General features: G+C 39.7%; 2 protein-coding genes across 20 annotated transcripts in view; both read right to left on the bottom strand.

Moving 5' to 3' along the window:
• Positions 1–802: 802 nt before the first annotated feature.
• Positions 803–9,204, bottom strand: LOC102288846 (GRAM domain-containing protein 2B). 2 transcript variants are annotated; one of them, XM_005920545.2, is made up of 13 exons: positions 8,956–9,203; positions 8,176–8,319; positions 7,981–8,026; positions 7,330–7,399; positions 6,973–7,076; positions 6,558–6,644; positions 5,135–5,206; positions 4,969–5,028; positions 4,773–4,863; positions 4,570–4,626; positions 4,385–4,466; positions 2,386–2,496; positions 803–1,668 (listed from the first exon to the last, which is right to left on the bottom strand). In XM_005920545.2, exons 1-13 carry the CDS (start codon positions 8,994–8,996, stop codon positions 1,653–1,655), a joined length of 981 nt encoding a protein of 326 aa, XP_005920607.1. In that variant the 5' UTR covers positions 8,997–9,203; the 3' UTR covers positions 803–1,652. The 2 variants fall into 2 exon arrangements, with proteins under 2 accessions (XP_005920607.1, XP_042075947.1); XM_042220013.1 differs by lacking the exons at positions 803–1,668; positions 2,386–2,496 and adding an exon at positions 3,300–4,268 and having other exon boundaries at positions 4,366–4,466; positions 8,956–9,204.
• Positions 9,205–15,743: 6,539 nt separating this feature from the next.
• The window catches only part of LOC102289157 (receptor-type tyrosine-protein phosphatase S), a 70,097-nt gene continuing 60,636 nt past the window's right edge, over positions 15,744–25,204 (bottom strand). For all 18 annotated transcript variants that reach the window (XM_042219998.1, XM_042219999.1, XM_042220001.1 and 15 more), the window contains 8 exons: positions 25,028–25,182; positions 24,171–24,456; positions 23,299–23,477; positions 22,801–22,927; positions 22,572–22,697; positions 21,682–21,836; positions 21,383–21,518; positions 15,744–18,508 (listed from right to left, as the gene is read on the bottom strand). In XM_042219998.1, coding sequence (XP_042075932.1) covers positions 18,440–18,508; positions 21,383–21,518; positions 21,682–21,836; positions 22,572–22,697; positions 22,801–22,927; positions 23,299–23,477; positions 24,171–24,456; positions 25,028–25,182 — 1,233 coding nt within the window. In that variant the 3' untranslated portion in view covers positions 15,744–18,439. The remainder of the gene's footprint in view (positions 18,509–21,382; positions 21,519–21,681; positions 21,837–22,571; positions 22,698–22,800; positions 22,928–23,298; positions 23,478–24,170; positions 24,457–25,027; positions 25,183–25,204) is intronic.

Here is a 25,204-nt window from a genome sequence, read left to right as displayed (position 1 = left end):
CCTGGCCATTTTCAATTTGTTCTTATCTCTAAGAAAATGCCAACAATAACACAGTTTAACTAGCATAAAATAGTTTTTTGGGGGGTACAAGGTGATTCTCAAAGAACTATTAGCCAAAAATCACAGCATATCTCTGCATGGTGTGCAGTGTGCTTTTAAAGATTTGTAGGAAACTGACAAGTGTCAGGCCTAAAAAAAAACCTATTGATGAACAGTTGAAACTCTTCCCTTAATAAACAGCAGAGAGCTGACCTGGACCTGATCAGAAATGGTCTCAGTGGAAGGATGGCTGTCAAGAAGCTGTTCTTAATGAAGAGAAATGGAGAAAAGGCTCAATTATGGCAAATTACATGCAGAAAAATGCATTTTAGAAAGTGTCTGATTGCTACAGCATCGTTTTTCAGCCCGTCAATGATCCCAAACACACTACCATTGCAGGAAAAGCAAACCTGTACAGAAAAACAAACAATGAAACACTATCAGTCATGGATTGGCCTCAACATTATTGAAGCAGTGCAGGAACATCTTGACAGAACAAAACAAAAGGCAGCCAATATCCAAAGAAGAACTTTGAATGTCCTTCAAGAAGCCTGGAGAACTATTCCTGAAGACTACTTAAATTAATTACAAGAAAGCTGCCTGTGTTGAAGAATAAAGGTGATCATAACAAATATTGATTTTAACCCTTGTTAGAATTCTGTTGTTGCCTTTCCATTTATATTTGCAAATTCAAATAAATTGCATAAACTTTCCATTTTCCTGCCAAAATAGAAAGAAACAAAAGGTGGTTGGAGACTTTTGCACAGTACTGTCTACTACATACAATTTATGAAGGGTTGGGCATGAGTCATGGAGCAGTCAAGGAAAACACTGACTAAAATGTGCACAAGCCCTGTATGAAATAAGTTCAGCAACATTTAATGATGGGACTAATGAACCACTCACTGACTGTGTTTAAATATCAGAGCCTCAAGTCGGTGTGAAAGTGCAGTGAGTGCAACTGAAACAAATCTCGTCATCTCTCGTCTGCGTTTAATGGAAGCGACTGCCCTCTGCTGGCTAATTGTTGTCATTACCAGCCTTCTTCTAAAGCATGCCTACGGATTCCAGCAGTTCATGAGCGCAATATGGGGCCCTAAATTAATTCTTTAACATCAATTTAAATCAAGTAACAAATTGCTTCATTTATACTCTTCTTCATCTTCAGTTTGTTGTCAATGTTGCAGATTGTGTTGATTCCAGGAAAAAAAAAAAGAAAAAACGAAAAAGGACAGCCAACTACTGCTAGCTGAGCTCAGCCGTTTATCAGCCAGCAAATAAACATGGCTTCAGCAGACTGCCTCCATATGGCTCCATGCAGGAGAGCCTCCCCTCACTTTCTGATCAGTCAGCAGAGAATCAATGTGCTCCTAACAGAAAATATTGTCCTCCATCAGTCATCCACGTTGTTCACCACATGTGGCCTCGATTCAGGCACACCAACAGCATCTTCGCGCTGACCTCCGCCCTCTGTAGAACATCGTGCTACCACAGGAGCTCCATGTCTACTCAGTTTGTTTGCAATACTGAACATTTCTTTGGACAAACAACAGCAGAACAATGGTACAGTATGTACAAAAAGGATCATAGCAGTCAAAGATCTCAGCCAACAGCTATGTTTCCTGGTACCTGGTTAAAATAAAACAAGGAGCAAGCATGAGACAGAGAGCAGTGGTGGGGCATGTACTAATCTTTTAATAAAGTAAAGTGGCAATCTTACTACATGAAAATGCAAATGAAACTCCCATGTGCTTGAAATGGTATGTAATAAAAAAATACTGAAAATGTAAAAACAAAGTCTTTAACTGCTTCAGGTTGACTCTAATTATAGATGCAAGCCGGTTAAAGTGGAGATAATTTGAACTTAAAATGCGAGGTAGCTCAGCATCTAATTATGCCTCGTACGGCGTAATGACATGTTTTCCATGAACAAATCGACATCTAAACACAGCCTCACAAAATCAGAGCAAAAATAAAAAAGCTGAATATTTTCCTCTAAAACTAGAGGACAGTATCGATACATTTTGAGCATTTTGCCCATGTAACTTATTACATCCATTCCCATTACTAAAACAATTTAACTACAATGAGATTCAGGCGTATTTTCCAGCCTGTTGCAAAGCATCATTTCACTGCCTACAGTTCAAAATGCATAATCCCGAGTGGGTGTGATTCTCCTTGGAAGCCTATTCTTTTCCTTGTGTTATTGTTAAGAACCAGTAAAACTGGTCTCCAAAAAAAAAAGTCTCCAAAAACCGGTTTGAGACACCTCCCCCCCCCCCCCGTTCCTCAACAGATTTCTTTTTGTGGCTTCCCCTTTGCGTGCATGTGCATGTGTCAACTCACTCTCTGTGATGTGAAGACCAGTCAGTCAAAGCTCCCAAAGAGTTCAGCTGCTCCTGCAGCGCTAAAATCCTTAGCCCGATGTATCCGGACACCAACAGGAGCAACACCAGCCTACAAACACCCACAGTAAAGTCTTGAATGTGTGTTGTGCAGGAAGAACTACAGCCTGAGAGTCTAGGATGAGTACATGTTGTACAGGACTAACAGCAGGATATCAGAGACTTGGATCTGTGTGCAGCCTTGATAACATTTCCGCAACCAAGGTTTAGATATTTGTCTTTCCTGGAGAGTTTGCAGCCATTCCAGTAAATCAGTATGAGAAAAAAAAGCATGCCAAGATCCAGTAGATGTGTGAGTGCTTTTGCAGTTTTATACCTCAAAAATATGAATTTTGGTCTGCTGAAAAATTCTACATAAAGCAATAGCTCATGGTCCTTTTTTCCCTTCAAACCTTCAGTGTTTTAGGATGTACAGTCAGTTTCAGTCAAACTCACAGCTGTGACTAGAATCGTGTTGTCATGGACCTTGGGTTTTGTGTTTTTATGTGATTTCTTCTGATTTGAGAAGTGATTCATGTTTAATTATTTATAGTTTCCTGCTTTTACCCCCTGAAAGTTGATTCTGTTCATCTGGACGTAACGTTTTCAGTGGGAGAAACGTTTCGTCACTCATCCAAGTGACGTCTACAGTCTCTGCTGACTGCAGGTTTCCCCAACCCCAACCACTGATCAAAGACCTTGAGCAGTGGTTGCTGATCAGTGGTCATGACAATTTGCATATTAATGATCAAGAAGCTGACCTCACAGCCTAATGTTCCTTCAGTGGTGCTAGTTTCAGTCATTGTGCAAATGTACTGTTTATAAGATTGGGGAAACCTGCTGAGAGTACAGAAGTCACTTGGATGAGCGACGAAATGTTTCTCCCACCAAAAATGTTACGTCCAGATGAACAGAATCAACTTTTTTTGGATTTCCTTACCTGGATGATTGAGCATGCATCAAGAAAACTTTTCCCTTTAGTTCCTAGTTGACCTAGATGACCTAGATGGCCTTGGACTAATTAGTTCCTTTTTTGTGTTCCCATCCTGTTCCTTCAGTCTTGTCTGTATGTTTGTCTTTTTGTTTCACTTTAATCTGATCTCCCTGTACAGTTTTGTCTCTTGTTTCCTGTTGTATTTTGCTCATCTTATTTCTCTGTGTCATGTTTCACGTTTTACTTCCTTTGTCTTGTTTTCTTGATTAGTTTCAGCTGCCCTCCCACCTGTTTCCGCTCCCCTCATTATTATAGTTAACTAAATATAGAGGAAATATCCTGGGTTTTATTATCTGTTAGTTCGGTAAAAATTTTAATACGGCTTTCCTGATGAGACGTTGATTGATGCCTTTATTGAGACAAGACCGTGAGGGAATTGCTTTTAAAACGTTCCGTGTCTTTATTGTAATACCTGCACTGATTTTCCTAAATCTCGCCTCTGACATATGTCACTCATACAAGATAAAACTAAGACTGAAATGGATAAAAACTACACTAAGGGTAAACATTTAAAAAGAATAAAAGAAATAACTGAAAGGTGAAAATCTACGCTGGAAACTAAACTGAAATAAAAACAAAAAGTCAAAATCAAAGAAAAATAAAAGCTAATTAGAAAATGTGAACTTATAATAACTCTGGTCGGAGTCCCTGGATGTTGTGTTCCCTTACCCTGTGTTGTCCCTAAAGATCTTTTTGCACTCTTGTGTATTACCAGCGATAAAGCCGATTTTTGAATTTATTCTTGTTTCCCTGAGTCCTGCGTTCAGGTCCACAATCTGCCTTCCACATAGCTGGTCTATAACACAGAAGCTGGGTGAAGGCGCCGTGTTTAAATTTCTAATCTCCTTCCACATCGTTACTGCTGAGATGACCCTAATGGTACATCATGTTTTCTTCCTTCTACAAAGAAACTGCTCACTACAGATTTCAAGCAGCATTTATCTATGAATCTGAAAACTATACTCACAGCACCATGTAGATGTGGAAGACAACACTGAGAGTCTTAAGTTCTGGCAGTTGTGCAATGAACCTCCAAATCCACAGTCCAGCTGACATAGACCAAAAGAACAAATAAAAAAAATTAATACTTGTTCTACAATCACACGACTCTGTATGGCCGCAACATGTGTGTGTTTGTATTTGAATACACACCTCTGTCTTCTTCATCTATTATGCTGTTTTGACGAGTGGAGTTGGCTGTGCTGGGGCCTGAAAAGACATTAAGACAAGTAAGCTCAGCAATTAAACCCCTTAATGTAATTTTTTCAAATAGAAAAGTGAACTTTAACAGTTAAAGTCAAAACCATTAAGCGGTGATGATCACCCATCAGTGCTCTTTAGTGTCTTTCCTTTACCTTCACTGGACGTCTGAAGAAAGCTGGTATCAAGAGAGTCACTGCTCGGAAAATCTACACGGTCGTCCAAACTGGAAAAACTGGAGAATTGCTGATAAAGAGAGAGATGCCATAAGATAATTTATCACTATGCAGTATTGCAAGATAGTCGCTAAGCTGCTACAAGATTCCTGCAGTTGCTGAGCGTCAAACCTACCGGATTGTGAGCTTCGTTCTCTGCAACGGCCGGATGAGGGCTGCTGTTTACAGCCTCCGCCTGTTCGAAACAAATGAAAAACAAGTTCAGAAAAAAACAACAGCTCGTGTTAGCCTGAGAAATGATGCCTGCACCTGCATGTGTGTCCGGGGAGCAGCAGCAGTACCTGCGCATATGAGCACACACTTTGGAGGAGTTTGTAACACTTCTCACGGTTTCTCAAAGACACAAACGAGTACTGAGGGAGAGAAAACAAACAAGCAGAGGAAAGGCTTAAATCTCAGTGTTTCCCCGGAAAGTTAATCTGCAATGTTAGCTCGACAAGCTGTCAGGCTCACTGCAGGAGGCCCGATCACAGTTAACACACTGTCCATCATTTCCTTTTACCAGCTGCTAAACCATTTGTGTCAAGTCAAGAATGAACACTTATTTTTGGAGATCTCGTCATTTGTAAATAAATGAATGCTACCAGATTGTTTACAGTCGATGCTACATTGTGCTGCTGGTTTCTAAATGAATTTTGCGCGTACACAGTAGACAAAGTAAAACACATATTAAGGAACACATAATACACATTATAAAAGGTAAAAACTACACAACAAGCAGTCTGAGAAAACAAATGTCCACCAAGGCAGCTCACTCACTGAGCAGCGTTTACTTTTAAGGGAATAATATAGATTTTTCTGTACATTCATCTTGTTTTCTTTGTTCTTTTTAAACATACTTTAAGAATTTTGTAGTGCAGACTTCTGTTAATTGGCCTGTTTCAACCTATTTTAATTATTTTCATTGTTTTTTATTTATTTATTTGGAAACACTACATGTGTAATATTTGTTTTATTGTTTAGTAAAATTCATTTACCCATTAATTACCAAATATAAAGTGAAAAAAGTTTTGCATTTAAACGGTTATAACCTGTTATTCTAATGTACGTAAGAAAGTCATAATAAAATTATGTCCTTGGTGGATGTAAGCCAAATTTTAAATGACTGTTAGCATGACCTCAGTCTACACCTCTACAGAGTTTGATCAGAATTAATTCAGAATTTTTTGAGCTATCGTGTTTACAGACAGAATGACATGCACGCATGCAAAATGCTAACACAAGCATAGCCTGTGTGGTGGAGGTAACCAAAACCTCCCGATCATCCATGCTTACACGAATCAACTTAGCTGAACTCAAAAGTATCCAGTTAAAAAATTATGTTTTCAGTTTTTTGAGGTCCTGCGATAAACTGGCGACCTGCTTGAGGTGTACCCCGCCTCTCGCCCTGTGGTAGTTGGGCAACCCTGATAAGGATAAGTGGAAGAAAAGGGGTGGATGGAGTTCTTTGAGTTGTAGGTAAGAAGTTCAACAATAAAGAAAGGTTTCTGCTTTCACAACTATAATTCCCTTTAGATGTAAACTTCGTCATTGAGGCCAGAAACCCTGAGAGGGTTCCCCGTGATACTGAGCACCAAAGCAGCCAGCTTATTAGAGAGCAACTTAGGTTTCTGATAGCTTTTGATTTAAATACTTAACCGCAGAACTACACTTTACATCTGTAATGCAAAGACTCAACTGCTACTTTTAAAGGTGTGTGCTGACCTTCTCTTCAGCAGTCTGTATAGAAAGCATAGACAGTGCTGAGCCATGTTTCTTCACATCCTTTATGCTGGAAACAGGAATCACCACCTGCAATGTATGAATGGTAATGAGTGTGGTTTTCTTTAGAAACTTACAGAGCTCATTACAGTAAAATGACATGCCAAACGTTCACAAAGTGAAACAAGCAGAAACAAACCCCAGAGAAAGTTGCTGTGTCGTTCTCTCTTCAGGTATGATAAATGCTAAAAATCCAAGTGAAATACCAGGATTCGGACTAGTAATGCTGACTGCTCCTCTGTATCTTTATCTAGAAAATCCAAATGATCTCCCTTTGATTGTAATTTTGCAGCTGGGAAAGTCCAAGTACTGCAGCTCCTGCCATCACATTTCAGTGTGTGGCGTAAGTTTGGCTTACCTTGGTGTCTTTGAGCAGCACAGATGAGTAGAAACACACATGGTTCTGAGAAACAAAGAGTTTTCCGTGATACAGCACTTCCTTCTGCAGGGAACACGTGAAAGCTGCAACAGATACACACAGTTCGAAGGCATTAGGTCACTGTTTCTAAGGTGATACCCACACAACACCAGAGCCATGACTGCTGAAACATTTACTGAAGCGTTTCGGCCGTGCAGTCACCCCAGACCGCTTGGAAAACAAAGCATTAAGTGGCACTTCATCTGGCAGCAAAGACATCGGGGACACTCTGCGAAGCCATTTCCATAATCAATATTCGCAAATGAGTTACAACCTCTGGACCTCAGCTCAGCTCACCGTGTGCCAGGCTGTCCCACACAGGAATCTCTGGAAACAGCTTGTTGAAGCTTTTATTGTGCTTGAAGTACTGCAGGGAATAAAGAAACAAAAAGTTTTCCATTCAGACTTGTTTCAGATACAGAAGAAGAAGAATCAGGTTTGTTAACTGACTTCGAGACCTGCACTCAGCATCAGTATACTAACTTTTGAGCTGCCAAGCTTGTCATCAAACATTTACTTATTTAAACCCTCCAGCAGTTAGAATTTGCTTAGTCTCTGGATACCTGGTAAATGGCCAATAACCAGCCTGCATTGAACTCTAGTTTAGATCACTCGTGGCTCTAAATTGTCTACTTCCTCATTCATGTAGTTGATAACCATGTGTATCTGATGTTACATTGTAAAGCTTTCCCACCTGGGGTGTCCGAAAATGCTACGAGAAACTAGCTTGAAACTCAGCCCTGAAGCAAGAAGATAAATAACAACCTAAAGGTAACCACAAAGCCCCTTAAATCCAAGTAGAGCGTCATATTCAGGTAGGTTTCTTGCATTCACTTTGTCACATTGCTTTCATGTTGGAACATAATGCATTGCCACTGTGAAAACATGATTCCTGTGCTGTGAATAAAAGGGAACGAGAAGGAGCAGGGTAAAGGGAAGCAGGCTTACGTGATCATCTGATCGCTGAAGATTCTCCTCTGCTATGGTCTGCTCTCTGATGACACAAAGGCACAATAGTAACACAAATGAGATAAGGATGTTTTCAGGGAGATATCTGACAGTCTGTGCAGCTTTAACATTTTAAACCATCCAATACTTAGTAAATACCCCCCAACCCTGTGTAGTGATGAAGGAAGACTCTACCTCAGGGCCATGTTGGAGTCAAGGCTGTGATTTAGTTGGCCCTCCAGTTGTACTGCGTCCAGCATCGTGCTCTGTTTATTTTTCTTTGTACTAGATCTAAAACTGCTTCTTCTCGTGCCAAAAATATCACTTCCTTCCACGATACTGTCCCAAGAGACCAGGATATAAATGTCAGACTGATGATCCAGCTTTTATATCACCCACAGACACACGCTATCAATATAGAACACCAAAAAGGTAATGAAATCACAGCAAAATAGAAATTAATGCATTTCTCCCTGATGGATGGGTGCCAGCTCCTGCGTGGCGATAGGGAAACTGTTACAATCTTCAGCTATTTTGTTTGCATCAGTCACAGAATGACTTTTCACAACGATGAATGGAGCTCATCAACAGGTACAAGAAAGATCTGTTCGCCATCAAAGCACTCTTGAACATTAACAAGGTACAAGAAAATAATATGCTGTTCCAACACTGTCTTCCAAGTCCTTGAGCAGCCTTTCAAGCACCAGCTGTGCCAACTTTCTGACTGTCTGCCTCGCAGACCGGTGGTTAGTCTGCTGTCTCTGGGCAACTGACTTGGCTCTCCGGAGGATGGTTTTACTTTTGCAAAAGCAGCCGCCACAAAGCCCGAGCACAATGAAAAACTGTACTCTACAGCTGGTATTTAGAGTGGCTTTTTGTTTTTACACTGCACGCTTAAAAAGTCAATATCACTGTCAACAAATAAAACATGTACATTAGGCACAAAGGAGGAAATGTGATAAGATAAACACTCACCCAGAGCTGTCCAGTGAGAATTTCCTATTTTTCAGAGTCATGATGGAACATAAACAATTCCGGCTCACGCACACACAAAGTCATACACTCGAATACATAGTTAACTGTACAACTTCATGTCTGTAATCCACGTTTACTGGCTCTGTGCAGGGCTTTGCTTCTCTTGTATTTCCTGGAAATGACTCTAAATCACCAAGGGCCAGGTGAACACAGGTGAGAGAAAAAACAAAGGACAAAGACAGCCTCCTGACGGCTGCCTTTTAATGTTAACCAATTAGCTGTGAGAGGTGGAGCTTTGCATAACAAAACCAATCAGTGAAGGAAGGAGGAAAATGTACACTGATGCAGAGTTTGCTCCTCATAGGAAGATCTTTCTATGGGCGGCACTGTCTATGTTCACCCTTTGACTTAGAGACACACCTTCTAGACCCACACGCATCAGCACGCACAATGAGAAGGTATGCAGAGACAACCGTCATGAGATTTAGATATGACAGTAACATTGTTGTCTGTCATGCAAAACCTTCAGCCTGCATAGATTAATATCACATGGAAAGAATGACAGACACACAGCAGAGGATAGCGTGACATGACATATTTTTATGTAAATATTGCATCACTGTACAGACAGTAACTTAAAAAAGATACTGCCAACCGCCAGTGCTACCACTTTTGAAATCCTACGATGCTTACTTTTTGTGTTATTACATTTACAGGATTTTCCCAAAAAATGGACTTCTGAACTTTAGGACACTGAGATTCAAACTTGTCTGAGATTTTAGTAGATACGCCTATGGTATCAATTTGAAAATCTTACACCGCCACGTTCTCCAGTTATTGCATTCACAAGATTTTCTGAAAACCTGCCCTTTAACCTTAAGGCCAAGGTGTGCAAAGTGTCCAAAACTTGTCCAAGATTTTTGGTAAGAGAATTTTGAAAAATGTGAAAATCCTAGGTAACTTTCTTTTTGAATTATTGCATTCAGATGATTTTCAGAAAAGAGATTTAAAGATTTTTAGTCGATCCAGTCGATCCACCCATCGTATAAATACCGCAAAAATTTCCAGGCCTATCTACATTACATTATTGGCCTTACTTTTTTGTTTTTCTTTCTCAAACTCGATTCAAACATAATCTTCAGAAAGTCATGTCTCCTTTCCTATAACATACCTGCAGCTTAGGCAAAGTTAAGGAAAATCCATAATATGATCCAAAAAGGCCCAAAAAGCACAGCGTACTATATGTAACATGAAGAAATACTGTTTGATTTTCCGCAAAATTACACAGTGCTCAAAATGACTGTATTACTTTGTATAATTAGTGTCTCCTTTCCTGTAAAATACCCAGTTTAGATACAACTTAAAATTAGTTATGCACAACTTACTACGTAGCACTCATAATTCTTATTCTCATGTATATATCTCATGTATATCTCATGCACATATCTTTCTTTCTACATAGCACTCTAATTCTTATTGTTTGCACTGAAGCACCGCAGCAATTTCCTAATGTTGTAAACCTCAACATCTGGCAATAAACCCCATTCTGATTCTGATTCTGATTCTGATTCTGATTCTGATTAAATTTACTTACTGCATAATTATTTCCTTGTTTCTTGTAAAAATCTGACTTGTTCCAGTGTACCCACCTTTTAAATATAAGGTACATATAATTACCAGGGAGTTATACCAGGTAGTTAAATGGAAGACATGATTATAAAGTGTTACCAAATCATTTGGTCTTGAAGTAATGAAAAAGTAGAATTGCTGATGCTTGCTAACTTTTCTTTAAGAGTCTAAAAGAAAAAGCTCAACACTTTAATTAGTAATTTACAGCACAGGACTGTGGGTGATTTATGAATGTTGTTGCTGAAGGTGATTTAAAGACTGCAAAAGCTGAAGCTAGCGCCTTTTTCCTGTTGTACATGATTCATTTGCTGTGTGTTTAATTTATATCATTGTGTTTAGTTCATTAGTTACTGCATACTGTTCTTCCAATGGCACAGTTGATTTCACTGCACATTATCTAATAGGATGACAAATAATTTTTTGATAAAAGTTATTTTATACAGTTGTAAATGAAGTCCCTTTCTACCACCGTAACAGGTGACATTACACGTCTCCATTAATTTTCTTAATAGCATATCCAAGTTAGGGTGCAGGGGGTCCTGGGGCCAGAGGCAGACATATTGTATTTAAGTTGAATTTTCTTGAAATTAGCATTTATTTGAGTTTTATTTTTATAATAAATTAGTACTTTTACTCCCTACATTTTATCAGAAATGTCGGGTTCGTTTTTCCACAATAAATAAATAAATGCGAACAAATTATATATATGTATGTAAAAGAAGCAAGGTTGCAGGTAATTTTTCTAATAGCTCAGCAAATGTGGGCAAACACGCGACCTGTTTGTGTACAAAGGTGAAGTTAAAAGTAAAGGTTTCACTCCTGTAGTTCCCAGACAGAGAAAAGAATGTGAGATAAAATCACTCCAAGATACAGAAAGATATCAGAAAGACAAAAGAGGAAGATACGAGATTATTTTTTAAACGTACTGGTTTATCAAATCTACTCATTTAGATTTGATAAACCAGTAATTTCAGTTGTTTTTTTTGTACGGATATCGAAGCTACACAAGATTTGTTGCTGAAGTTATGTTGTTTATACGGTGAAACATCCTGCAAAACAAATTGAAGTATACTAACGTATTATTTTTTAAAGACTGCATGAAATTTGCAGGCACTTTAGCACAGGCGGAGGTATTGTGGCAAAGTTTACACTTATGCATTGTGTGAGACTTGTGCAGAGTGTCTGTGGTGTTCATGGTCAGAGTTAGGTTACGTTTAGATTCACTCACTGAATTCCACCTGTATATTAGCTTTATACTGTCTGGAGGCTAAAAATCAGCCATGTTAGCTCATGCAACATCTTTCTTTCTTTTTTAAATGAATGTTATTCAAAAAGGGGCTGTCAGTATTGCCATTTGATGCATTGTACCAGAGTTAGCTGATAGCTCATTTCCATGCATGATTACACGTACAATAGATCACCATAATAAAATATCATAAAAAAAAATCGGCTTTGATCACATTGGAAATTACTGTAGCTGTTTCTAACTGTTTTTCTCCACCTGCCAAACCCCACTTTAACCTCTGGGTCTATTCATTTTTCTATTTTAGCTTTGAAGGGAAGGTCACCCATCTACAATGCAGGCAACAGCAAAAATAGTTCCTTTTTTAAGTTTCTCTGCTTGTGTTCTACGCAACAGATGTTCAAGCTGGGTGCATTCATTAGAACTGGATCTAAGTTGCATTAATATTAATGTGACAGGAGGTTCAGATGGCTTGGCAAATAAATAAAGATAAACTTTTTCTTGTAAACTTTCAGTACTTCTTTACTTTGACTCGAGTGAACAAGTCAAATCAGTTTGACCATTTTTTAGAATTTTTAAGTCCATCTCACAGGGCTAATACCACACACACCTAAAGCCAATTTAAAATACCAAATTAAAGCAGCATGTCTCTGGAATATGGGACAAAAGTGGTGCAGACACAAAGAGAACTCACACAGAGAGGAGCCAAGCAGGAGGCTTCAGCTGCTGTTGGGAAATCGCACTAACCTCTGCACCCCGGTGCCATCTGCAGACCACCTTGCAAATTAATGAAATATTAGATTGTCAAAACAACTGTGCTCTTCTGCATCGCGGCATATTTTGATATGCGAGAGGGGGAAAGCACAGGTGTAAATAATGAAGCAATGTTTTCTTAATGAGATGTTGTAATGAAACAGAGCCACAACCTCTGAGGACTGAAACAAAAGTGTCTGCTCTGACAGAGGATCTTAGGAAATCTCTTTGTTTTTGTATACAAGTTCAAGAATGAAAATAAAGTTTATACAGTTGCATTTTCTAGTAATATGCAACACACTTTAGTATTTATTTCGCCCACTTATGTACTGCATGTACATGCAGAGTAATACTGCCTATTATGGAAGCAGTGAAGAAGTTCTTGCGGTAGAAGACTGTTTCTGTTATGAAGTATAAAATCAACTCAGGTTAAGGATCTTTGTTTGGTTTTCTTTTCCTTCCTCCTCCACTGAGCAGCCAGTTTGTTTTTTTGATGATCAGATTTTCCTTAGTGATAACTGCTATAAAAAGAAAGGTAATCAAAGAAATTGTGTAAACATAAAAGTTTTAATTTAACTGAGTGTTTTTTTTTAACCTGTACAGTTTATGAGTTTTTAAAATGTGCCGACAGAAAAACGCTATGTACAATTAATGTCAATCAGAGTGAAATTAAATTCAAGCATATGTGTTTAAATAATTCACATAATAGGAATTTTTCAGCCCTAACGCTGACACCATCACGGGTGCTTCACGCTGACTGCTGTGACTCGTCTGTAGGTGTGGAACCAACTGGGGCACAAAACCGTGTACAGGCAAATAATGTTGATTTTGTAACATACCTGACGTGTTTTAACACATCTCATTAAGGACGTGCACCAGCTTGGAGTCATGAAAGCGCATGTGAACGTGCCTTTCATGGACAGAACAATGCATTTCTTGACTTTCCCTTTCTGTTCCTCTGTGCAACATTTAACAGCAGTGAGGGGTTGGCTTTTAGAGAGATTTTGAAGAAATAGTAAGTTAACATTTGGCCCCGTCTGATAAGAAACAGTGTAAGATGCAGCAGCTGTTCATATCAGACCGATAACAGTCAGGAACAATGAGGATGGCAGGCAGATTTTTCAGATTTAGTCCAGACGTCAGACACGTGTAGAGCTCTGCCTAGGACAGGCAAGTTCGTGAGCATTAGTGAACAGCAGTTGATAATCTCTTTGTGCATGGCATGTGCTTTGAAAACAGACCCTATCACTAATCCGAGGAGCAACATTCCTGATGAAAGGAAAGTAGTCTGTCCAGTCCTGGTTTCCGTCATTATCTGCCATAAATTCTGGTTTGTTCAATCCATATTTTTGACGGGTGGCTTTAAATGGATGGGGTGAGGGATGAAAGACATTTTTGTAATGTGAAATTTTTTTACTTTTGACTATTTAGAAGAACTGGAGGTATCTTAAATATAATTTTTATGTTAAAAGTTTAATTTTAACTGAATAAAATTCCATTTAAAATACCTGAAATGGAGTTCTGTTCATTATTAGGCTGGTTTAAATTCCCAACAGACACATCAAAATCTCTATTTTTAACTATTTAATTGTTTGTGTTTAAATGGTCTTGTTACTGCACGTGACAGATTTGTGGCATCCATGTATTGTTTAAAATCATTAAGATCTGATTCTCAAACACTCCTGATCATCCTGAGGTCGGGGCTTCTCTTAAAAGCTCGCGCCTTTGCAGTCGTTACACTGAAACTCTGGAAAAACAAACATTTCTGTCAAACTTTTAGAAACTGCTGATTTCTGGAATGGTGATTGGACAATTGGTTGTTGTTAAGTTATTCCATGTAAACATTGTGAATGTGTGTGGCATACATTTTTCCCGAACCTGAATATTCTTTGTTATGTTAGTATAAGGCACTTTGGTTTTACATGTGCTATAGGAATAAAATTTACTTGCCTACTTAATTTTATCAAGTAAGGAACCTGTGATGTGACAACAGTTATAGATTTTTATAATGAACATCGTCACTACTGAGCTATAGAGATGATATATTAGATATAATGTATTAGAACTGTATAGAGTCAAAGCCTTATGGATACGTGAACTTGGAATTACAACATTTCAAACTTGTCGCTGAGCTTAAATAGTCAAAAGTCAAAGTTAAAAAAAAAATTATTGTTAATATTTAGAGTTAATCCTTTGAAAAAACTCATTAATAAATCTCGATACTGAAGATGTAGAGGTGGCCGAGGCTCAGGAACGAGGTAGGTAGACTAAAATTAAGAATATTGGTCAACATCAAATTGTGCCTCATGCATTCATTATTATAGGTAAGATAAAGAGCTACATGAATATGTATCTGAATGCATGAATATTCTTTGTTTTGCTGAAAACCCTCTGAGTGGTTAGTAAGACTAGAAAGTGCATACACGTTCACCGGCCACTTTATTGGGTTTATCTGCTCTTTAACACAAACATCTAATCAGCCAATCACATGGCAGCAATTTGATGCATTTCGGTGTGCATACGGGATCATGAAGCTCAAACTGAGCAACAGAATGGGGAAGTGAGCTGATTTTAAGTGGCGGACCAGTCTGTCTGGCACCAGTGCAGAACAACTGTTGATCTGCTGGGATTTTCCCACAAAAACACCAAGAGTACCGAGTAAGGGAGCTCCAGTTCTCTGAGCCAAAATCCCTTGTTGATGTCAGAAGTCAGAGAAGAATCAGTACATTGTTTGGAGCTGATAGGAAGGCAACAGTACTTGAGCCTTTTGTACCAACTGATCATCGTTTAAACAACCACAAGGAAGGTGGAGCTAATGAAGTGACCAATCAGTGTAAATGGTCGTCTCTTTCTCTCAGTTTGGATAGGGCAACATTTTCAGTCAACCATCTGCACTTTTTACATTCAGGCAGGGCTTTTTGCTTGATTAGCACAAAAAGAAGACCAAGAACTCACCTGCAATTTTTCAAGATTTTAGTAAAAGCTGAAGCTAAAGAATTTTGTACATTTTGAGTGGAAAAAGGAGGCTAATCCAAACAGATTCTCTGTTTGTGTGTGCACTACTGAAGAGTAGGTGCAGCTACTTTGGCCCCATCTAGTGATCGAAGAGTGAATCACACCAAAGAGCTACCCCACCCCCCCACAAGAATCAAGCAGCTCATTGTGCTGTATATCCAATCATCCTGCTTTTAATACAAAGTCGAGATACAATATCTACATCTATGGTTCGAAAGGAAAGAACAGGTACATAAGTGAGGGGTATGGCATCACCAGAGCTTTTCCCTCAACACATTTCATATAATGTTTCGCGTGTGCCTTTTATATTTCTCTTGACACAATAATCATTAGAAATCGAAGGAATAACATATTTCATATATGTCAAACATTGTCAAGACTTATGGACCACACATAGAGTTCATATGAGAATAATTTCAGGTTCAAACAATAACTTTTCAGGGTGTGTAAAGTGTGTAGCTAGGCAATTCTTATCCATTCCCTGTCAAAAATACACTTGCTACCATGTGCTTTCAAGCAAACTAAACACCAACAGCTTGCCAGGAGGTCTTCACCGATCTGCCCTGTAGTCTGCTCTATATATCTAATTTCTCTGATGCCCTTACACCTATCACGGTGGGGTGAAACGTACCTCCAGCTATGGAGGCTGAACGAGGGAGAGCATCGAAGGGCATTTCTGTAAACTGAAGCTAGTCCTGCCTCTATTGTACGTACATCTCTAGCTGACTAGTTGGACATCAGTAATCAGTATCAAATAGCACCCTACACTGAGGGCATACGTTATAACAATAAAGCAATTTTCTTTAAAAAAAAAAGGAGAAAAAAAAGCACCAAAATGGACGGTTAAAGACAAAATAAAAAAAGTGACAATTTCATACTTTAACAATGGCTCGCCAAAGAAGCAAATAAACATCGTCTTATTGGTTAGAACTGCTAGAAATCCCAAATAAATAAAAACAAACTTAAAAAATAACAAAATAGTCATAATAAATATCCTTTAAAAAAATCATACGAAATAAATATGACAAAGTGAACAATAACAATAAGGCTTTTTTCTTTTTTTTTTCTTTTTTCGCGACAATAAGTACTACATCACATCCAATCCCACGTTATATTTTGTGCTCAGACGTTATGCAACTGTACTGTATAGGACTCCAATGATAGACTGTATGTACACAATCGGTGATTTCGGTCGAGATGTCTGCTATATTGGAACATCGCTGTGCTGTTTAATCACCACGTGGGACCAATCATGACTACATTTCAAATTCAGAAAAAGATAAACAACCATATCGAGGAGTTGTGCAGTCATACTTAATTGGAAGGGGCGGGGGGGATCTATCAGTCGGTAAAGCTGAGCATGTTCTGTACAACAAGGGTTTAAGGAAAAGAGAAACTTTTAATAGGGTTAACAGGAGGATGGGATAGAGGCAGAGGACTGTTGAAAGTGAGCGGTTCACTACTAGCTTTGAATGTAATTTGAATTTTTTCCTGTAATCGTTCACTGACGGTAGCCTTAGCGAGGAAAAGCAATTAACACAAGGGTTCAACTGCAGAAGCGGCAAAATTCAAGTAGGAGAACTTCAGTGGAGGAAGATGATCAGGACAAAACCAACCAAACAAAAAATTTTCATCCTCGAGTGAAGACAATGCACGGCAATAAAAGCTTTAACACGGTTTGCGCGAGCATGAAGCAGCATGTGAAGGACGCAAGAAAAAAAATAAAGTCAACGTAAGGCAAAGACATACAGTGAAAACAGAAAAATCTACAGAAAGATGGCTCTCTGAACTCAAGAGAGAGAAAGACACTGACTGGAGCTCAGTTCTTTCTTTCATTAAGCCTCTCTTCAGTAAGCCACTGCTGAACTGAACCGATAGGACTGACATCAAGAGGAGCCGAGCTGGAAGATGAACAAGCACTACAGCAAATAGCGAGCAAGCTTTGTTGAGTGAAGAAAGCAGTAAGTTTTAATCGCTGTTTCGAGGTCAGCTGTTTGGGGCTGCCAACTCATCCTTGTTATTGTGTTGTGTTTTTTTTTAAGGAGCGGTCTCTAGTCTGATTATGTTATGCTGGATGAAAGAAGGAGTCACCTCTCCTTTTAGGCCACAGTTTATGTTCACGCTGCGTGGTTTCTCTTGGCACTGTGCATCAGGTAAATGATCATCCACATGCTTCTCCAACAGTCCTCGGGGTGGTGAGTCCATACTGAAGGCTTCTGCTGAGCCACGACCTAGTCATATGCTTCAAACTACAGGCAGGACTACTGATGGTAGCAGTAGACACCTTAGAAATAGACTCACAGAAACATAGAAACGTTCACCTTTGCACTTTGTAACCCCTTTAGTACATCAAACCAATAGATACAAAGTTGAGGATAAAAAGCCCATTTAGGGTGCAGCAAATATCCAGGCTCTTGTGTTTTTTTGTTTAGTTTTTTTAAATCTTTTTTTGTTTGTTTGTTTGTTTTATACACATAGAGTATCATAATTCCTGTTCAGAAGCCATTTGTATTTCACTGGTTCATATTGGAGATAGCTGACCACAACACACATGTATTATACGTCCTTCACACTGGAACACTGAGGTAAGTATATGGATTACACATGGATAGTCTCCACACCCAGCAGCTCCTCAGGGAAACTCCTGCTGAGACGCTGTTAGACAGAGATTTTCTTGTTGCTGTTTTTGTTGCTTTTTGTCCTCGTTGGTGCAGAATTTGAATCTCGCTCCCGGAAAAGGTTCAATGTTCACGTTTATCTCACGCCGTCTTTCTGTTGGCTCACTCGGTTGGTTTTGTTTGTGGACCTCAAAGCAGAAAGATGGATGGATGGTTGTCTGTTCTCTTACGTTGCATAGTGGTCAAAGCTACCCAGGTACTCGAGAGCAGCCTGGTAGCAGAACTGGTACTCGTCCTGTATGAAAAACACAAGTACAAATAAGGGAAAAATATATTTCCCATAAACAGAGTGTCATATATTTGGAAGAAATGCAGTTCCAAACCAAGCCTGTGGCTTTACAACAAGCTGCTAGTAACAAAGTGCTTACAGATACTTTAAAACTGGCTCTTAGCTAAGGTTTCTGTTATGTATAGACACAACAGTGGCTCCTCCCTTGAGGTATATGCTTTTTTTCATTCATGTTTCTCAAATGATTCATAGGTCAGTGTTGAGTGGCTTAGGAACAAATGAAAAACACTGCTCAGTTCAGGTAAAAAGACTGGCCTGAAAATGAGTGAAAAAGCAGCAAATGTCCAAAGAAAATCTTTAAAAGATCAGCAGAAAGCCAGGAGAACTGTTGCTCATAGAGAAATCAGGTGGTTCAAGACCTTTGCACAATGCTGTATACTTATGAATATGCATTTAGCACTCGAGCACACTTAGAAATATATTTTCACTGGCTGTAGCTTAGGTGGCAGAGCAGGTCGGCCACTAATCAGAAGGTCGGTGGTTTGATCCCAGGCTGCATCCTGGCTGCATTTGGGCAAGATACTAACCCCATGTTTGCCTACTGGTGGTGGTCAGAGGGCCCGGTGGCGCCTGTGTCCGGCAGCCTCGCCTCTGTCAGTGCGCCCCAGGGCAGCTGTGGCTACAATGTAGCTTGCTATCGCCAGTGTGTGAATGTGTGTGTGGATGACTGAATGTAGTGTAAAGCGCTTTGGGGTCCTATGGACTAGAAAAGCGCTATACAAATGCAGGCCATTAATTCCTTACAATTAACATGAAAAAGTCAGATTTTTACTAGAGATGAACCGATCTGATATTACGTATCGGCATCGGTCCAATACTGACCTAAATTACTGGATTGGATAAAAAAATGTAATCCGATCCATTAAATATCAAAAAAGCACCTCACAAAACGTAACTCGGCTCATAACGGTAGCATGTCGGAGCAGTATGCGTCAGGTGATAGAGCGGTTGTGGCGCGAGACCTGTCGACGGTCTGGTTGAGCATTTGGAGCCTCATCTCATCTCCGAGAGAAGTAAAGCAAGTGTGTAAGTTCATCTCTGAATGCTTGTAAAGCATTCCAGCGTTAAGCTTAACCACCGATATATGGAGCGACTGCCTCTTCTCTCCCTCCCTCTCCTGTTGCTACTTCAATCCTGAAACTGATCAATGATCAGCTGATCGGCTTTTCTCACTTGTTTGTTTTTGGCCCACTTTGTGCCAGAAAGAGGAAACCAGCGGCTGAACAACAGCAGCACGTTTAAGCTTGATAATCTGTTGTTAGAATGTATTTAATATTACTTTCTACACCAGGATCCTTTTCTACGCAGCTGACGGCTGGTAACTGTGCAGGGGCCCCCCTGGCAAAGTTTAGCCAGGGGCATTAACAGGGAAAAGGGGGCACAAAGACATACTTTTCTTTCTTATTCTCATTTAAAATGTCTAGCTTTTAACAAATAATTATCTGAATCTTACACCCAAAGTTTTAATCTGATGTGAAATATATAGAAGTCCATTACTGTATATAGTAACTATTAAGTCTAATATACCCTAGTAAGCTATAGTCCTATTTCCTTTGGGAAGATACCATCTGTGCAGTCTGCAATTCTGTAGAAGAAAGATGTTGAATCTATTTAATTATTCTTGAAAAATAATTTATTTCTGTGCATTTTTTTTCACACTGCATCAAATTAAAGTTGATTACGTCGATTAAGCATCATGAGGTGGAGCGTGGAGAGTTCCCTTTTTCTTTTTCTTTTGCTGGGAGTTTTAGAACCCTATTAGTTAGGTCGCTTACTCTTTAAAATACCAGAATAGGGAGGATGGAGCAGGTTTAAGTTAATTAGATTGATCAGTTTTGCTGAACTATGAAATATTTTGGGTGCAGTGTATTTTTTGCATACAGGTATAACAGAATAGCTTCAGTCTCTTGTTTTTTAAAACTTGAGTATGAACTTATACAAAATGCAGCAAGATATAAAAAAAAACAGTTTTATTGATTAAAAAATACACTATATCGGATTCATATCATATCGGCAGATATCCAAATTTATGATATCGTATCGGACATAAAAAAGTGGTATCGTGCCATCTCTAATTTTTACATATAGTAAAACAGTGCACTAGTGCATAGTGTAAAGCACAGCACTTTATCAAATATGCGTTCACATGTTTATGCAAATAAAACTATGAATTAAACCATGTGCATACCTTGCTTCTGTATACAGAATATAACATGACACTGTTACAAATTGCTCCACCAGCTTGTGTGTGTTGCTGTTACAGTTTACAATGAAAAATTCACACTCTGGGGGCTATTTCCTCCTTTCAGTGTCCTACTTATGCTAATGCAAATGTATATTGATGTGGGTGGGACTGCTCATCAATAGCTAGCGCTGCCTAAATGACATTAAGGCTTTGCCTGTGTTATTGTAGCATGGATTAAAAATATGCGGTACAGTTCAGCATGCCAAGCTGCGAAGCACTTTAGCTTCTTGGGCAGATAATGAATATAATTCTAAACTCTTATGCTACTGACATTTCTGTTCTTTTCCCAGATCTGACTGCAAATACATACACAACCAGTGGAATTATGATCTCGTTTATGTGGTTAACATTTCCATCTCTGATACTTTGGGTGAATTTTAAACGCTTGGTGATAATATGAATCTAATGGCTTCTTAATCCACATTATTCTTTACAAAAAGACTTTAATAGAGAGATTTTCCTTTAATCACCAAATAGTTAAAATCAACAATAAGCTAAATGTCAAATACCACCATTCTCATTAATGCAGTGCTCTACTTCACTGTCTCTGCCCTGGTTAATGAGTGTGTGTTTACCTCAGTCTGCACCATGGCTGGTCTCTGTGTCCGCAGCATTTTGACAGTTTGGAAGATGTCTACCGCCCCTTCGTAACGCATCCGCTCCAAGACAATGCTCAGAGTGATAAAGACACCTGTCCGCCCCACGCCGGCACTGCAGCCACAAAGGAAAACAATTTTACTAGAGTATGTAGTGTGTCAGATCAACAGTGTGCTGGATTCTCACACACACTACTGTTATTACAAAGGCGAGAGTCACATTAAACTGTGATTTAATTACCAATGATGAGTTGTCTAATATAAAGCCCGGTGCTTACCTGCAGTGAACGCAGATTGGTCCATCCTGGCCAAACTGCTCCTTGGTTTTGTGCACTTGGCCAATGAAATCGATGAAGCCCTCCCCAGATTTGGGCACTCCTTGCTCTGGCCAATCAGTGAACTGGAACTGACGCACTGTTCGTGACTGGCCGTCCTGGGGGAGCGAAGAATCAGTTAAAACAATAACCTGCACACTATATGGATGTGAACATCTATCTGATGTCTTTCTCACATATTCAGACGCTTGTCCTTGAATGTGCAGTTGGTCTTCATGCAAGGTGATTATTTCGAAATGATTATTTACAAAGCTTCCTCTCGCTGTATTGACTGAGGAGTGAGACTGCCAGGCAATATCCTCTCTTCCTTCTAATGATTACTGTTATCTGATCCTGGATCAGTGGTTGTGGTTAACTTAAAGCTGTAACGTCAGTGCGTCTGCTATTGTCAGCCTCTCAGAAGGCAATTACATCTTTTCTCTTCTGCTCAGCCTTTCTGACTCCCCTTTAATGGAGATCAATAGAGCATCTGTCAATGTGGCGTCGGGGCAGGACAGGCTTAACTGGATTTATGTATGACTGACACGTGTGTGTGTGTGTGAATATACACATATACACACACACACACACACAATGTCAAGGTAATCTGGAGACAGCATGGTTGAATGAGTGATCCATAGGAGTCTGTCAATATCTTGAACCTGCTGTGTTACACACATTCACATAGAAAACACACACTAACCAGCACACACTACAGGTCGATAGTACATGCTGTGCGCCACTGCCTGCTAACAGCACTGACAAAATACTCCTGAATAACCTCAGAGTGTGATGTTACACCGTTTTCTGAATGCAACATGCAAGAGGACACTTTAAGCAAAGCATGAACCAACCCTGGCATCTGTAACTTTGAACTCCCGGAGGATGTACTGAGGCATGTTGTACTCCGCCATGGGGTCCACCACAAAGTACTGATACCTTGCTGAGCGCTCAGCGGGCCAGTACTGGTGACACTTCTCCTGTCAGAGCAGAACACATAAGAAGTCTTCAGTAATCATACGCAAGAGGGCTGCAATGTTACAAGACCTGTTGTTTATTTAGCTTTGTGTATTTTGTCCATACCCGTCCCATTTCTCTCAGCTTAGTGAGCATAACTACTATAGTGGAGTTGTGTTCCCACAGCATTCTCCAGAAGTCCTCTGTAGTCTCAGCCAGTGGACCCTGGGTGGCAATGTAGCCTCTCTGCTGCCTACACACAAACGCACACAAACACACATTATGTTGTCACCTCCTTTTCCCTCCTTGTTTCTTCATCTGTCAAGAATCAGACTTAAAAGGGGGTCAGGCTGCAGGCAAGAAAAGCAACAGTCACAACATGTGTGTACAATGACTCTGAATGCCTGAATCATCAGAAAGTCTTCACTGGACCAAAATGAGTGCCATGCAGCAAGACAAATAGTGGCAACATGTACACAGTAATGACAGATCTGACAGGAAGTGACAGGTGAGAGCAATGTGGTGAAAAGCTATCCAGTCCATTCACTCATCAAACCATCATAAGAGGACCGCAGCGGAGAGAGGAGGTCAGGTCATATTAGCGTTTGCAGGACGAAAACATACCTGTAACCGTCTATGTAGCTGGCGTTGATGTAGTCGGACCCCTCCAGTCCTCTGATGGGCTGGAGGCACACGCGAGTTGTTTCATAGGGCATGATGTTAACTAGTCGGTTCTTGAATTTGTTGCAAGGCAGGTTGGCTGTGACGAACCTGGACGTGTGGGCTTTGGTGTTAGCCAGGCGCTGGGTGGAGAGAAAATGAAGGAAAGTGTTTATATTCTTTTAAATGCGCAGTCAGTAATTTTTTTCCTACTGTGGGCATCATGGATAGAATCATGCACTTGAATTGAGACAGGTAAGAAATCTACCCTCTACTGACATCTGCTGGTGACATTTTCCACACTGTATCTTTAAGTATATGAATCAAGTAAATGTTTTTCAAATCACTCTTAAATCATCTTTCTGATTATTTAATTGATTATTTAATCCAATAACTGTTTAACAACAGCCCAAACACACAAAACAATCAGTTTGCTGCCAAAAAGTAAAACAACAGCATAAATTCATGTAGTCATAGCTGAGAAACTGGAACAAGCCAAGAGTTATCTTAACTACTTAATAAATTGAAAATAGTACAGGCTCTAATTATCTTTTTTATTTTTATTTATATTTTTTTCACAAAGATATGGGTGTTATATCATCATTGGGCCTCTAACAATATTTTCTATACTAAACCACTAAAGATCACGTCTAGCTTAAAGGTTTACAACTCACAGACACACCATCAAACCAATTATTTCAAATGGGCACTTCTTTTTTGAAATTTGGAGACAATGTTGCCAATATTTTCTACATCTCAAACAAATATCAGACGTCAAATCTGCTTGCCTTCCACTTCATTTAAATGGTTTCCATCTCCACTGCCTCCACTCTCACCTTAAACTCCAGCTCCATGCCAATCACATGCTCTCCGCTCTCCACCTTGGACAGCTTCTGCATGTAGGAGTAGAGACTCCTGGCAGCCACTTCAGTGTTTCCACATGCCACAGCCTCCAGAAGGGCCTCGTGGATGAAGCTGTACTGGTCCTCCGTTTGCACCATGTAGTTCCTCTGTGAGCGCATCAGGGTCACGTGACCGTAGATGTCCACAGTGCGCTCGTGTCGGATGCGCTCTAGCATGGCGTCGATGACAATGAAACAGCCAGTGCGACCAACACCGGCACTGACACAGGAGGAGGAAAGACGTCTTATATACTGATATTTTCTTCAGTAAGATTTCTTTAAAGATTACAATGTTTTTATGGGTCTTTTCAGAAGTTCAGGTCAAATGTAAAAATAGCTGGTGCTTGGCCCAAAGACTGGGAATAAAAAATTAGCCGAAATGATATAATCTACTAAAAATATAAAGAATGAACAGGACAAACTGTATTTTTCCAGTGGCTACATTGCATCCTATGCAATGATAGCAAGTCCTCTCACACTATTTCTGTTGACCACTGGAGAGTTAAGGAATTTTCTGTACTCAGCCAAGAAACAGTTCCCAGCATAACCAACCAGTGAAAATGCAATTTTCAATCTCTTCAGTTTTTTGCAGATCAAACAGCTGTGAAATTTAGTGAGCTCCGCAAGGGTCGGATATTGTTACCTTCAGATGAAATTAGCATAGCAAATCAGCCACTTTCCCAGTCATTTTTCCAAGTTAAACGCTCCCTCAATAAAGCTTCACAGTCATGATGAAAGCCGCATTGATCCTATTTATCTCCAAGATAGATTAAATGTGGGTGTGAGCATACCTGCAGTGAGCAATGATAGGTCCAGCATCAGGGGGGTTGCAGGCTTTGACTCTGCGTAGGAAGTTGAGGAAGGGGGTGGGATACTCTGGCACGCCGTGATCGGGCCAGGCTGTGAACTGGAACTGACGCACCTCTCGCCTTTCGCTGCTTCCACTCTGACATGAGAAACATGTGAGA

Source organism: Haplochromis burtoni, unplaced genomic scaffold (genome assembly GCF_018398535.1).
Source record: "Haplochromis burtoni strain Fernald_Lab_line unplaced genomic scaffold, NCSU_Asbu1 Contig_41, whole genome shotgun sequence".
Taxonomy (NCBI): domain Eukaryota; kingdom Metazoa; phylum Chordata; class Actinopteri; order Cichliformes; family Cichlidae; genus Haplochromis; species Haplochromis burtoni.
This window is presented reverse-complemented; position numbering and strand designations above follow the sequence as displayed.